Raw genomic sequence first — 15,411 nt, 5'->3', positions numbered from 1 at the left:
CACACACACACACACACACACACACATATGTATGCTGAAACATACTGAAACACACACACACACACACATATATATATATACTGAAACACACACACACATATATATATACTGAAACACACACACACACACACACACACACACACACACACACACACACACACACACACACACACACACACACACACACACACACACACACACACACACACACACACACACACACACACACACACACACACATATGTACGATGAAACATGCAGATACACACACACACACACACACACACACACACACACACACACACACACACACACACACACACACACACACACACACACACACACACACACACACACACACACACACACACTCTGGGTAGTGTTCTGATTTGAAATATGCACACTGAACTTGAATTTCCACAAATCCCGTTGGCATCAATTTAAAAAGCATTGTCAAATTATAATGTGTGCGTTCTCATCTGGACTCTGTATGAGGCCCCCGGACTGAATTTAGAGTGTCTTCTCCTTGTTCCTGGGACCTTAGTCCCCCTGAGTGTCCCCCCTGAGTGTCCCCTAATGGAGAGTCCTTCTCAGTTACCTCTGTACAGTACAGGCAGGGGTGGAAAAAGTACCAAATTGTTATATTTGAGTAAAAGTAAAGATACCTTATTAATAGAAAAGTCACCCAGTAAAATACTACTTGAGTAAAAGTCAAAAAATGATTTTGATTTAAATATACTTAAGTATCAAAAGTAAATGTAATTGCTACAATATTCTTCGGTATCAAATGTAAAAGTAACTGGTATAAATCATGTACAATGTACTTTTCCTGGTCTGGCCTCTGTATTCAGGGTCAGTGGCTGGACAGAATGACTTGTGAATGACTTCTCTAGGATCCTCCTCTGACTCCCTGACAGAATGACTAGAGATAGACTTCTCTAGGATCACCCTCTGACTCCCTGACAGAATGACTAGAGACAGACTTCTCTAGGATCACCCTCTGACTCCCTGACAGAATGACTAGAGACAGACTTCTCTAGGAACACCCTCTGACTCCCTGACAGAATGACTAGAGAGAGACCTCTCTAGGATCCCCCTCTGACTCCCTGACAGAATGACTAGAGACAGACTTCTCTAGGATCACCCTCTGACTCCCTGACAGAATGACCTCTCTAGGATCACCCTCTGACTCCCTGACAGAATGACTAGAGAGAGACTTCTCTGAGATCACCCTCTGACTCCCTGACAGAATGACTAGAGACAGACTTCTCTAGGATCCCCCTCTGACTCCCTGACAAAATTACTTGTGAATGACTTCTCTAGGAACACCCTCTGACTCCCTAACAGAATGACTAGAGAGAGACTTCTCTAGGATCACCCTTTGACTCCCTGACAGAATGTCTTCTCTAGGATCACCCTCTGACTCCCTGACAGAATGACCTCTCTAGGATCACCCTCTGACTCCCTGACAGAATGACCTCTCTAGGATCACCCTCTGACTCCCTGACAGAATGACTTCTCTAGGATCACCCTCTGACTCCCTGACAGAATGACTTCTCTGGGATCACCCTCTGACTCCCTGACAGAAAGATCTCTCTGGGATCACCCTCTGACTCCCTGACACCCGCTCTCTCTGCCCCCCAATCTGCCCCCCTGCCCCCCCCCGCCTCTGCCCCCCCCAATCTGCCCCCCCTCTCTGTCCCCCTCTCTCTGCCCCCCCCCCCGCCCCCTCTCTGTCCCCCCGCCCTCTCTGTCCCCCCTATCTCTACCCTCCCACCCCCCTCTCTGTCCCCCTCTCTCTGCCCCCCTCTCTACCCCCCTCTCTATCCCCGCCCCTCTACCCCCCACCCCCCCTCTCTCTGCCCCCCCTCTCTACCCCCCCCCCTCTACCCCCCACCCCCTCTCTCTCCCCCCCTCTCTGCCCCCCCCTCTCTGCCCCCTTCTCTCTGCCCCCTCTCTCTGCCCCCCTCTCTCTGCCCCCCCTCTCTCTGCCCCCCTCTCTCTGCCCCCCACCCCTCTCTGCCCCCCTCCACTCTCCCTCTCTGCCCCCCTCTCTCTGCCCCCCACCCCTCTCAGGATGGAGTCAACAGAGAAGTGTGATGTGGTGATTCAACATTTCAATGGAAAGTTTCTGAAGACTCCTCCAGGCGTACCAGGTATGAGGAACAGCTACTCTTGTCTTTTCTGGGGGTGTTGAGTTCAAAGTGCTTCGATTTGTATCTTAAAGGCCACGTGCAGTTCAAAAAATGTCATTTTTCCTGTGTTGTGTGTGTGTATATATTTTCACACTATGAGGTTGGAATGATACTGTGAAATAGTGAAAACGATGATAAAGCCCTTTAAGTGTAAGAACCTGAAATTTCAGCCTGTTTTGGTGGGATGGAGTTTTGGCTTGCCGGGTGACATCACCAGGCAATACATTATTGAATCGACCAATAAGAAAGAGAGTTCTAAACCTCTCTGCCAATAACAGCTAGTGTTCAGCCCCGCCCCAGACAGTCCTAGCAGAATTCTTGTTTGAGAAATTCCTCTTTGCTAAGAAGCTATTTCTGTTTCTTTTTGACCATTTTAGTTGAAAACAATCACAGAAAAGGACTTAATTGTTACCCAGAAAATGATATTGAGATTAAAACAGGTGCATTGGACCTTTAATATCAGCTCTGGGGAAACCTGTTCTGTGTGTCCTGAAAGTACCTCGGGATGATTTTACAAGTGTGTCAATAAATCCTAAAGTAACTGAGTCTCTGACATCCCCTGATGTCAACAAGCTATCCCCTTCCCTATAAACACAGACGTAAAAACACCCCAGGCAGAACACCTGTTTACACACAGGCACATAGCCGTCCTAACCTGTCAGACTGGGGTCCTCATGCCTCCGTGATGGTTCCTGTCTGGCTCAAGCTGAGCTCAGTTTCCTACTGCGCTGTTCCTGATGGCACTCCTCTCTCCATGGCCTGTCCTTCTGGCTCAGAGCCTCCAGGTTTGATTCTGAACCACAGGAGGAGGGAGAGGATAGAGAGAGAGATGAGGGGATAGAGATGAAGATAGAGAGAGAGATGAGGGATAGAGGGAAGATAGAGAGAGATGAGGGGCTGGAGAGGAAGAGAAGAGAGAGAGAGATGAGGGGATAGAAGGGAGGGAGGGAGGGAGAGGGAGAGGGAGAGGAGAGGAGAGAGAGGGAGAGAGAGAGGGAGGGAGGGGGAGTGAGAGGAGTGAGAGAGAGAGAGAGAGAGAGAGAGAGAGAGAGAGAGAGAGAGAGAGAGAGAGAGAGAGAGAGAGAGAGAGAGAGACAGAGACAGAGACAGAGACAGAGACAGAGACAGAGACAGAGACAGACAGACAGACAGACAGACAGACAGACAGACAGACAGACAGACAGACAGACAGACAGACAGACAGACAGACAGACAGACAGACAGACAGACAGACAGACAGACAGACAGACAGAGAGAGCAGTAGATTGTCGAGCGGTCTCTGATCTAGAGATATGATTTGTGAGGTGTATCTGTGTGGCAGACAGGAAGACAGGTGCATGATGGATCACTCCATCTATCTTTGTCTGATACTCCCGGGACACCGCCAGCCGCCTCCTTTGGTACCGTACGTGTGTGTGCGCACGTACGTGCACCTCAGTTCCAGTGAGGTGATAGTGTGTGTAGCCTATGGATTGTAAAGGTGTAACTGATCGTAGACGTTTGGACTCGGACAGCAGGTCGTCCTCATAGAGACTCGTAACCAGATTGAATGAGACGGGGATGTTGGAAACCTGGATGATTAGCCACGGTCAGTGGAGTAACACGTGACTATACTGAACAGAGATGTACTACAGTACAGCCTGGATCCCAAATGGCACCCTATTCCCTATGGGCTCTGGTAGAAGATACTATAGGGTCTGGATCCCAAATGGCACCCTATTCCCTATGGGCTCTGGTAGAAGATACTATAGGGTCTGGATCCCCTATTCCCTAGGGGCTCTGGTAGAAGATACAGTAGGGTCTGGATCCCCTATTCCCTAGGGGCTCTGGTAGAAGATACAGTAGGGTCTGGATCCCCTTTTCCCTAGGGGCTCTGGTAGAAGATACAGTAGGGTCTGGATCCCCTATTCCCTAGGGGCTCTGGTAGAAGATACAGTAGGGTCTGGATCCTCTATTCCCTATGGGCTCTGGTAGAAGATACAGTAGGGTCTGGATCCTCTATTCGCTATGGCCTCTGGTAGAAGATACAGTGGGGTCTGGATCCCCTATTCCCTAGGGGCTCTGGTAGAAGATACAGTAGGGTCTGGATCCCCTATTCCCTATGGGCTCTGGTAGAAGATACAGTAGGGTCTGGATCCTCTATTCCCTATGGGCTCTGGTAGAAGATACAGTAGGGTCTGGATCCCCTATTCCCTAGGGGCTCTGGTAGAAGATACAGTAGGGTCTGGATCCTCTATTCCCTAGGGGCTCTGGTAGAAGATACAGTAGGGACTGGATCCCCTATTCCCTAGGGGCTCTGGTAGAAGATACAGTAGGGTCTGGATCCCAAATGGCACACTATTCCCTATGGGCTCTGGTAGAAGATACAGTGGGGTCTGGATCCCCTATTCCCTATGGGCTCTGGTAGAAGATACAGTGGGGTCTGGATCCCCTATTCCCTAGGGGCTCTGGTAGAAGATACTATAGGGTCTGGATCCCAAATGGAGCCTGGTAGAAGATACAGTGGGGTCTGGATCCCAAATGGAGCCTGGTAGAAGATACAGTGGGGTCTGGATCCCAAATGGAGCCTGGTAGAAGATACAGTGGGGTCTGGATCCCAAATGGAGCCTGGTAGAAGATACAGTAGGGTCTGGATCCTCTATTCCCTAGGGGCTCTTGTAGAAGATACAGTGGGGTCTGGATCCCCTATTCCCTAGGGGCTCTGGTAGAGGATACAGTAGGGTCTGGATCCCCTATTCCCTATGGGCTCTGGTAGAAGATACAGTAGGGTCTGGATCCTCTATTCCCTAGGGGCTCTGGTAGAAGATACAGTAGGGTCTGGATCCTCTATTCCCTAGGGGCTCTGGTAGAAGATACAGTGGGGTCTGGATCCCCTATTCCCTAGGGGCTCTGGTAGAGGATACAGTAGGGTCTGGATCCCCTATTCCCTATGGGCTCTGGTAGAAGATACAGTAGGGTCTGGATCCCAAATGGCACACTATTCCCTAGTTAGATGTGATCATGTAAAGTATGTACACTACTCTTGACCAGAGCTCTATTCCCTATATTGTACACTACTCTTGACCAGAGCCCTATTCCCTATATTGTACACTACTCTTGACCAGAGCCCTATTCCCCATATTGTACACTACTCTTGACCAGAGCCCTATTCCCTATATTGTACACTACTCTTGACCAGAGCCCTATTCCCTATATCGTGCACTACTCTTGACCAGAGCCCTATTCCCTATATCGTACACTACTCTTGACCAGAGCCCTATTCCCTATATCGTGCACTACTCTTGACCAGAGCCCTATTCCCTATATTGTACACTACTCTTGACCAGAGCCCTATTCCCTATATCGTGCACTACTCTTTGTTATGCTGGTGAATGAGGACCCAAAAGCGACTTGGCGAAAACAGAGTCTTTATTCCAGTAAAGGAAATAGGCAATACTCCTAGACAAATCAGAGCAGAAAACAAAACATAAGAAACTAATTCCACTCGTAGTGACGAGGACAGACTGGAGACTTGACCATAAACTGTAGGTTGCCTCGGGGAGGCACCGACCGTAGCAGACTCAGACACCTGCTCACACGCAGCATCTGAGGGAAACAAGACACGACAGGGCGAGACAAAGACACAGCACGGCGAACAATATACAAGGATCCGACAGGACAGAAACGGAAGACAAGGGGAGAAATAGGGACTCTAATCAGAGGGCAAGATACGGAACAGGTGTGAAAAGATTAGATGATTGAGTAGGGGAATAGGAACAGCTGGGGGCAGGGACGGAACGATAGAGAGAGGAGAGAGAGGGAGGGAGAGAGAAAAAAGGGAACGAACCTAATAAGACCAGCAGGGGGAAAACGAACAGAAGGGAAAGCAAAATGACAAGACAATATAAGACAAAACATGACAGTACCCCCCCACTCACCGAGCGCCTCCTGGCGCACTCGAGGAGGAATCCTGGCGGCAACGAAGGAAATCATCAATCAGCGAACGGTCCAGCACGTCCCGAGACGGAACCCAACTCCTCTCCTCAGGACCGTAACCCTCCCAATCCACTAAGTATTGGTGACCCCGTCCCCGAGAACGCATGTCCATGATCCTACGTACCTTGTAAATAGGTGCGCTCTCGACAAGGACGGGGGGAGGGAAGACGAACGGGGTGCGAAGAAAGGGCTTGACACAGGAGACATGGAAGACAGGATGGACGCGACGAAGATGTCGCGGAAGAAGCAGTCGCACAGCGACAGGATTGACGACCTGGGAGACACGGAACGGACCAATGAACCGCGGAGTCAACTTACGAGAAGCTGTCGTAAGGGGAAGGTTACGAGTGGAAAGCCACACTCTCTGGCCGCAACAATACCTAGGACTCTTAATCCTACGTTTATTGGCGGCTCTCACAGTCTGTGCCCTGTAACGGCAAAGTGCAGACCTCACCCTCCTCCAGGTGCGCTCACAACGTTGGACAAACGCTTGAGCGGAGGGAACGCTGGACTCGGCAAGCTGGGATGAGAACAGAGGAGGCTGGTAACCCAGACTACTCTGAAACGGAGATAACCCGGTAGCAGACGAAGGAAGCGAGTTGTGAGCGTATTCTGCCCAGGGAGCTGTTCTGCCCAAGACGCAGGGTTTCTAAAAGAAAGGCTGCGTAGTATGCGACCAATCGTCTGATTGGCCCTTTCTGCTTGACCGTTAGACTGGGGATGAAACCCGGAAGAGAGACTGACGGACGCACCAATCAAACGACAGAACTCCCTCCAAAACTGTGACGTGAATTGCGGACCTCTGTCTGAAACGGCGTCTAACGGGAGGCCATGAATTCTGAACACATTCTCGATGATGATTTGTGCCGTCTCCTTAGCGGAAGGAAGCTTAGCGAGGGGAATGAAATGTGCCGCCTTAGAGAACCTATCGACAACCGTAAGAATCACAGTCTTCCCCGCAGACAAAGGCAGACCGGTAATGAAGTCTAAGGCGATGTGAGACCATGGTCGAGAAGGAATGGGAAGCGGTCTGAGACGACCGGCAGGAGGAGAGTTACCTGACTTAGTCTGCGCGCAGTCCGAACAAGCAGCCACGAAACGGCGCGTGTCACGCTCCTGAGTAGACCACCAAAAGCGCTGGCGAATAGAAGCAAGAGTACCTCGAACGCCGGGATGACCAGCTAACTTGGCAGAGTGAGCCCACTGAAGAACAGCCAGACGAGTAGAAACAGGAACGAAAAGAAGGTTACTAGGACAAGCGTGCGGCGACGCAGTGTGCGTGAGTGCTTGCTTAACCTGTCTTTCAATTCCCCAGACTGTCAACCCGACAACACGCCCATAAGGAAGAATCCCCTCGGGATCAGTAGAAGCCACAGAAGAACTAAAGAGACGGGATAAGGCATCAGGCTTGGTGTTCTTACTACCCGGACGGTAAGAAATCACAAACTCGAAACGAGCGAAAAACAACGCCCAACGAGCTTGACGTGCATTAAGGCGTTTGGCAGAACGGATGTACTCAAGGTTCTTATGGTCTGTCCAAACGACAAAAGGAACGGTCGCCCCCTCCAACCACTGTCGCCATTCGCCTAGGGCTAAGCGGATGGCGAGCAGTTCGCGGTTACCCACATCATAGTTGCGTTCCGATGGCGACAGGCGATGAGAAAAATAAGCGCAAGGATGAACCTTATCGTCAGACTGGAAGCGCTGGGATAGAATGGCTCCCACGCCTACCTCTGAAGCGTCAACCTCGACAATGAATTGTTTAGTGATGTCAGGAGTAACGAGGATAGGAGCGGACGTAAAACGTTCTTTGAGAAGATCAAAAGCTCCCTGGGCGGAACCGGACCACTTAAAACACGTCTTGACAGAAGTAAGAGCTGTGAGAGGGGCAGCAACTTGACCGAAATTACGAATGAAACGGCGATAGAAATTAGCGAAACCTAGAAAGCGCTGCAACTCGACACGTGACCTTGGAACGGGCCAATCACTGACAGCTTGGACCTTAGCGGGATCCATCTGAATGCCTTCAGCGGAAATAACAGAACCGAGAAAAGTGACGGAGGAGACATGAAAAGAGCACTTCTCAGCCTTCACGTAGAGACAATTCTCTAAAAGGCGCTGGAGTACACGTCGAACGTGCTGAACATGAATCTCGAGTGACGGTGAAAAAATCAGGATATCGTCAAGGTAGACAAAAACAAAGATGTTCAGCATGTCTCTCAGAACATCATTAACTAATGCCTGAAAAACAGCTGGCGCATTGGCGAGACCAAACGGCAGAACCCGGTACTCAAAATGCCCTAACGGAGTGTTAAACGCCGTTTTCCACTCGTCCCCCTCACTGATGCGTACGAGATGGTAAGCGTTACGAAGGTCCAACTTAGTAAAGAACCTGGCTCCCTGCAGAATCTCGAAGGCTGATGACATAAGGGGAAGCGGATAACGATTCTTAACCGTTATGTCATTCAGCCCTCGATAATCCACGCAGGGGCGCAGAGTACCGTCCTTCTTCTTAACAAAAAAAACCCCGCCCCGGCAGGGGAGGAAGAAGGCACTACGGTGCCGGCGTCAAGAGACACAGACAAATAATCCTCGAGAGCCTTACGTTCGGGAGCCGACAGAGAGTATAGTCTACCCCGAGGAGGAGTGGTCCCCGGAAGGAGATCAATACTACAATCATACGACCGGTGAGGAGGAAGGGAGTTGGCTCTGGACCGACTGAAGACCGTGCGCAGATCATGATATTCCTCCGGCACTCCTGTCAAATCGCCAGGTTCCTCCTGAGAAGTGGGGACAGAAGAAACGGGAGGGATAGCAGACATTAAACACTTCACATGACAAGAAACGTTCCAGGATAGGATAGAATTACTAGACCAATTAATAGAAGGATTATGACATACTAGCCAGGGATGACCCAAAACAACAGGTGTAAAAGGTGAACGAAAAATCAAAAAGGAAATAGTCTCACTGTGGTTACCAGATACTGTGAGGGTTAAAGGTAGTGTCTCATATCTGATACTGGGGAGATGACTACCATCTAAGGCGAACATGGGCGTAGGCTTCCTAACTGTCTGAAAGGAATGTCATGTTTCCGAGCCCATGCTTCGTCCATAAAACAACCCTCAGCCCCAGAGTCTATCAAGGCACTGCATGTAGCACCCGAACCGGTCCAGCGTAGATGGACCGACATAGTAGTACAGGATCTTGATGGAGAGACCTGAGTAGTAGCGCTCACCAGTAGCCCTCCGCTTACTGATGAGCTCTGGCTTTTACTGGACATGAATTGACAAAATGTCCAGCAAGTCCGCAATAGAGGCACAGGCGGTTGGTGATCCTCCGTTCCCTCTCCTTAGTCGAGATGCGAATACCTCCCAGCTGCATGGGCTCAGTCTCTGAGCCAGAGGAGGGAGATGGTTGCGATGCGGAGAGGGGAAACACCGTTAACGCGAGCTCTCTTCCACGAGCTTGGTGACGAAGATCTACCCGTCGTTCTATGCGGATGGCGAGTGCAATCAAAGAGTCCACACTGGAAGGAACCTCCCGGGAGAGAATCTCATCTTTAACCTCTGCGTGGAGTCCCTCCAGAAAACGAGCGAGCAGCGCCGGCTCGTTCCATTCACTAGAGGCAGCAAGAGTGCGAAACTCTATAGAGTAATCCGTTATGGATCGATCACCTTGACATAGGGAAGCCAGGGCCCTAGAAGCCTCCCTACCAAAAACTGAACGATCAAAAACCCGAATCATCTCCTCTTTAAAGTTCAGGTAATTGTTAGAACAATCAGCCCTTGCCTCCCAGATAGCTGTGCCCCACTCTCGAGCCCGGGCAGTAAGGAGTGATATGACGTAAGCAACCCGAGCTCTCTCTCTAGAGTATGTGTTGGGTTGGAGAGAGAACACAATATCACACTGGGTGAGAAAGGAGCGGCACTCCGTGGGCTGCCCGGAGTAACAAGGTGGGTTATTAACCCTAGGTTCCGGAGGCTCGGCAGACCAGGAAGTAGCAGGTGGCACGAGACGAAGACTCTGGAACTGTCCAGAGAGGTCGGAAACCTGGGCGGCCAGGTTCTCCACGGCATGACGAGCAGCAGACAATTCCTGCTCGTGTCTGCCGAGCATGGCTCCTTGGATCTCGACGGCAGTGTTACGAGAATCTGTAGTCGCTGGGTCCATTCTTGGTCGGATCCTTCTGTTATGCTGGTGAATGAGGACCCAAAAGCGACTTGGCGAAAACAGAGTCTTTATTCCAGTAAAGGAAATAGGCAATACTCCTAGACAAATCAGAGCAGAAAACAAAACATAAGAAACTAATTCCACTCGTAGTGACGAGGACAGACTGGAGACTTGACCATAAACTGTAGGTTGCCTCGGGGAGGCACCGACCGTAGCAGACTCAGACACCTGCTCACACGCAGCATCTGAGGGAAACAAGACACGACAGGGCGAGACAAAGACACAGCACGGCGAACAATATACAAGGATCCGACAGGACAGAAACGGAAGACAAGGGGAGAAATAGGGACTCTAATCAGAGGGCAAGATACGGAACAGGTGTGAAAAGATTAGATGATTGAGTAGGGGAATAGGAACAGCTGGGGGCAGGGACGGAACGATAGAGAGAGGAGAGAGAGGGAGGGAGAGAGAGAGAGAAAAGGGAACGAACCTAATAAGACCAGCAGGGGGAAAACGAACAGAAGGGAAAGCAAAATGACAAGACAATATAAGACAAAACATGACACTCTTGACCAGAGCCCTATTCCCTATATCGTGCACTACTCTTGACCAGAGCCCTATTCCCTGTATTGTACACTACTCTTGACCAGAGCCCTATTCCCTATATCGTGCACTACTCTTGACCAGAGCCCTATTCCCTATATCGTGCACTACTCTTGACCAGAGCCCTCTTCCCTATATTGTACACTACTCTTGACCAGAGCCCTATTCCCTATATCGTGCACTACTCTTGACCAAAGCCCTCTTCCCTATATCGTGCACTACTCTTTACCAGAGCCCTATTCCCTATATAGTGCACTACTCTTGACCAGAGGTCTATGGAGAATATTTTGGACTCAATTGCTTGTCTTCAGCATTGCATGGTGGTCTTTTACCAAAGTGATTTAGCTCTATTATGACAGAGGTGATTTAGTTATATTATGACAGAGATGATTTAGTTCTATTATGACAGAGGTGATTTAGTTCTATTATGACAGAGATGATTTAGTTCTATTATGACAGAGATTATTAGTTATATTATGACAGAGGTGATTTAGTTCTATTATGACAGAGATGATTTAGTTATATTATGACAGAGATGATTTAGTTCTATTATGACAGAGATGATTTAGTTCTATTATGACAGAGATGATTTAGTTCTATTATGACAGAGGTGATTTAGTTCTATTATGACAGAGATGATTTAGTTCTATTATGACAGAGATTATTAGTTATATTATGACAGAGGTGATTTAGTTCTATTATGAAAGAGGTGATTTAGCTCTATTATGACAGAGATTATTAGTTATATTATGACAGAGGTGATTTAGTTCTATTATGAAAGAGGTGATTTAGCTCTATTATGACAGAGATTATATAGTTATATTATGACAGAGATTATTTAGTTATATTATGACAGAGATTATATAGTTATATTATGACAGAGGTTATTTAGTTAAATTATGACAGAGATAATATAGTTATATTATGACAGAGATTACATAGTTCTATTATGACAGAGATTAAATAGTTCTATTATGACAGAGGTTATTTAGTTAAATTATGACAGAGATAATATAGTTCTATTATGACAGAGATTACATAGTTCAATTATGACAGAGATTATATAGCTCTATGATGACAGAGATAATATAGCTCTAGCATGACAGAGATGAAACCCCAGATGGCTGTGTGTGGGTGCGAGCGTTCATGTGTGCGTGTGATACCTATTATACCCCAGTTCCAGCCCTGTCAACTCAGAGAGGGGACAAGGATTCAGTCTGTCACAGCCTCCAGTGGTGTGCATGGATGTGTGGGGTGACCCGTCAAATTGAGATCCTCCCTACTCTCTAAGGCTGGTAAAAATGGGGAAATCAAGCTGCCAGAAAGAGTTTAACTACAACCCACAGGGTTTGTTCGCTGCTATAGACACACTCAGAGGGAATACGTGTCCCCAGCAAGAATCTGTTCTGTTCATTTATCTCCCTTGTTTATCTGCTGTTTATCCATTAGTTTGGGCTTTCCACTGGATTTGATAGAGGGGTTTCAGACATCATCTCTGGGGTTGACTAGGAAGATACAGTATGGGGATCCTTCCTCTCTGATACCCTGTAGACAGTTGGCTGGGATGGTTTCTAGATAGACCAGAGGTGGTACTGGGGTTGACTAGGAGGCCTTCCTCTCTGATACCCTGTAGACAGTTGGCTGGGATGGTTTCTAGATAGACCAGAGGTGGTACTGGGGTTGACTAGGAGGCCTTCCTCTCTGATACCCTGTAGACAGTTGGCTGGGATGGTTTCTAGATAGACCAGAGGTGGTACTGGGGTTGACTAGGAGGCCTTCCTCTCTGATACCCTGTAGACAGTTGGCTGGGATGGTTTCTAGTCAGACCAGAGGTGGTACTGGGGTTGACTAGGAGGCCTTCCTCTCTAATACCCTGTAGACAGTTGGCTGGGATGGTTTCTAGTCAGACCAGAGGTGGTACTGGGGTTGACTAGGAGGCCTTCCTCTCTGATACCTGGTAGACAGTTGGCTGGGATGGTTTCTAGTCAGACCAGAGGTGGTACTGGGGTTGACTAGGAGGCCTTCCTCTCTAATACCCTGTAGACAGTTGGCTGGGATGGTTTCTAGTCAGACCAGAGGTGGTACTGGGGTTGACTAGGAGGCCTTCCTCTCTGATACCTGGTAGACAGTTGGCTGGGATGGTTTATAGATGGACCAGAGGTGGTACTGGGGTTGACTAGGAGGCCTTCCTCTCTAATACCCTGTAGACAGTTGGCTGGGATGGTTTCTAGTCAGACCAGAGGTGGTACTGGGGTTGACATGGAGGCCTTCCTCTCTGTTACCCTGTAGACAGTTGGCTGGGATGGTTTCTAGTCAGACCAGAGGTGGTACTGGGGTTGACATGGAGGCCTTCCTCTCTGTTACCCTGTAGACAGTTGGCTGGGATGGTTTCTAGTCAGACCAGAGGTGGTACTGGGGTTGACTAGGAGGCCTTCCTCTCTGATACCTGGTAGACAGTTGGCTGGGATGGTTTCTAGATAGACCAGAGGTGGTACTGGGGTTGACTAGGAGGCCTTCCTCTCTGATACCCTGTAGACAGTTGGCTGGGATGGTTTCTAGATGGACCAGAGGTGGTACTGGGGTTGACTAGGAGGCCTTCCTCTCTGATACCCTGTAGACCATTGGCTGGGATGGTTTCTAGTCAGACCAGAGGTGGTACTGGGGTTGACTAGGAGGCCTTCCTCTCTGATACCCTGTAGACAGTTGGCTGGGATGGTTTCTAGTCAGACCAGAGGTGGTACTGGGGTTGACTAGGAGGCCTTCCTCTCTGATACCCTGTAGACAGTTGGCTGGGATGGTTTCTAGTCAGACCAGAGGTGGTACTGGGGTTGACTTGGAGGCTACAATATGGGGATCTTTCCTCTCTGATACCCTGTAGACAGTTGGCTGGGATGGTTTCTAGATGGACCAGAGGTGGTACTGGGGCTGACTAGGAGGCCTTCCTCTCTGATAGCCTGTAGACAGTTGGCTGGGATGGTTTCTAGTCAGACCAGAGGTGGTACTGGGGTTGACTAGGAGGCTACAGTATGGGGATCCTTCCTCTCTGATACCCTGTAGACAGTTGGCTGGGATGTTTTCTAGATAGACCAGAGGTGGTACTGGGGTTGACTAGGAGGCCTTCCTCTCTGATACCCTGTAGACAGTTGGCTGGGATGGTTTCTAGTTAGAAGACCAGAGGTGGTACTGGGGTTGACTAGGAGGCCTTCCTCTTTGATACCCTGTAGACAGTTGGCTGGGATGGTTTCTAGATAGACCAGAGGTGGTACTGGGGTTGACTAGGAGTCCTTCCTCTCTGATACCCTGTAGACAGTTGGCTGGGATGGTTTCTAGTTAGCAGACCAGAGGTGGCACTGGGGTTGACTAGGAGGCCTTCCTCTCTGATACCCTGTAGACAGTTGGCTGGGATGGTTTCTCGTTGTTTGTCTGTCTGTCTGTCTGGGGTGAGGAGAGGTTGTCTGTCTGTCTGGGGTGAGGAGAGGTTGTCTGTCTGTCTGTCTGTCTGTCTGTCTGTCTGTCTGTCTGTCTGTCTGTCTGTCTGTCTGTCTGTCTGGGGTGAGGAGAGGTTGTCTGTCTGTCTGTCTGTCTGTCTGTCTGTCTGTCTGTCTGTCTGTCTGTCTGTCTGTCTGTCTGTCTGTCTGTCTGTCTGTCTGTCTGTCTGTCTGTCTGTCTGTCTGTCTGTCTGTCTGTCTGGGGTGAGGAGAGGTTGTCTGTCTGTCTGTCTGTCTGGGGTGAGGAGAGTTTGTCTGTCTGTCTGGGGTGAGGAGAGGTTGTCTGTCTGTCTGTCTGGGGTGAGGAGAGTTTGTCTGTCTGTCTGGGGTGAGGAGAGGTTGTCTGTCTGTCTGTCTGTCTGGGGTGAGGAGAAGTTGTCTGTCTGTCTGTCTGGGGTGAGGAGAGTTTGTCTGTGTCTGTCTGTCTGGGGTGAGGAGAAGTTGTCTGTCTGTCTGTCTGGGGTGAGGAGAGGTTGTCTGTCTGTCTGTCTGTCTGGGGTGTGGATAAGTTGTCTGTCTGTCTGTCTGGGGTGAGGAGAGGTTGTCTGTCTGTCTGGGGTGAGGAGAGGTTGTCTGTCTGTCTGTCTGTCTGTCTGTCTGTCTGTCTGTCTGTCTGTCTGTCTGTCTGTCTGTCTGTCTGTCTGTCTGTCTGTCTGTCTGTCTGTCTGTCTGTCTGTCTGTCTGTCTGTCTGTCTGTTCCCTATGTAGTACACTACTTTGACCAGAGCATGTCAGCTATATATATATATATATACAGCTATCTATAGCTTTCTATTTGGGACGCAGGCATCATTTATTTAGATTTTATTTAACTTGAACAGTGGGTTAACTGGTCTAGGAACAGTGGGTTAACTGGTCTAGGAACAGTGGGTTAACTGGTCTAGGAACAGTGGGGTTAACTGGTCTAGGATCAGTGGGTTAACTGGTCTAGGATCAGTGGGTTAACTGGTCTAGGAACAGTGGGTTAACTGGTCTAGGAA

At 49.3% G+C, this 15,411-nt stretch overlaps 1 protein-coding gene across 5 annotated transcripts in view; it reads left to right on the top strand.

Annotated features, from left to right (window-relative positions):
• The window catches only part of LOC124020897 (RNA-binding motif, single-stranded-interacting protein 3-like), a 152,795-nt gene that overhangs the window by 70,920 nt on the left and 66,464 nt on the right, over positions 1 to 15,411 (top strand). For all 5 annotated transcript variants that reach the window (XM_046336195.1, XM_046336197.1, XM_046336198.1 and 2 more), the window contains exon 5: positions 2,077 to 2,156. In XM_046336195.1, coding sequence (XP_046192151.1) covers positions 2,077 to 2,156 — 80 coding nt within the window. The remainder of the gene's footprint in view (positions 1 to 2,076; positions 2,157 to 15,411) is intronic.

Source organism: Oncorhynchus gorbuscha, unplaced genomic scaffold (genome assembly GCF_021184085.1).
Source record: "Oncorhynchus gorbuscha isolate QuinsamMale2020 ecotype Even-year unplaced genomic scaffold, OgorEven_v1.0 Un_scaffold_974, whole genome shotgun sequence".
Classification (NCBI taxonomy): domain Eukaryota; kingdom Metazoa; phylum Chordata; class Actinopteri; order Salmoniformes; family Salmonidae; genus Oncorhynchus; species Oncorhynchus gorbuscha.
Note: the sequence above shows the minus strand (reverse complement) of the source record. Positions and strands in the feature narration are given on the sequence as shown.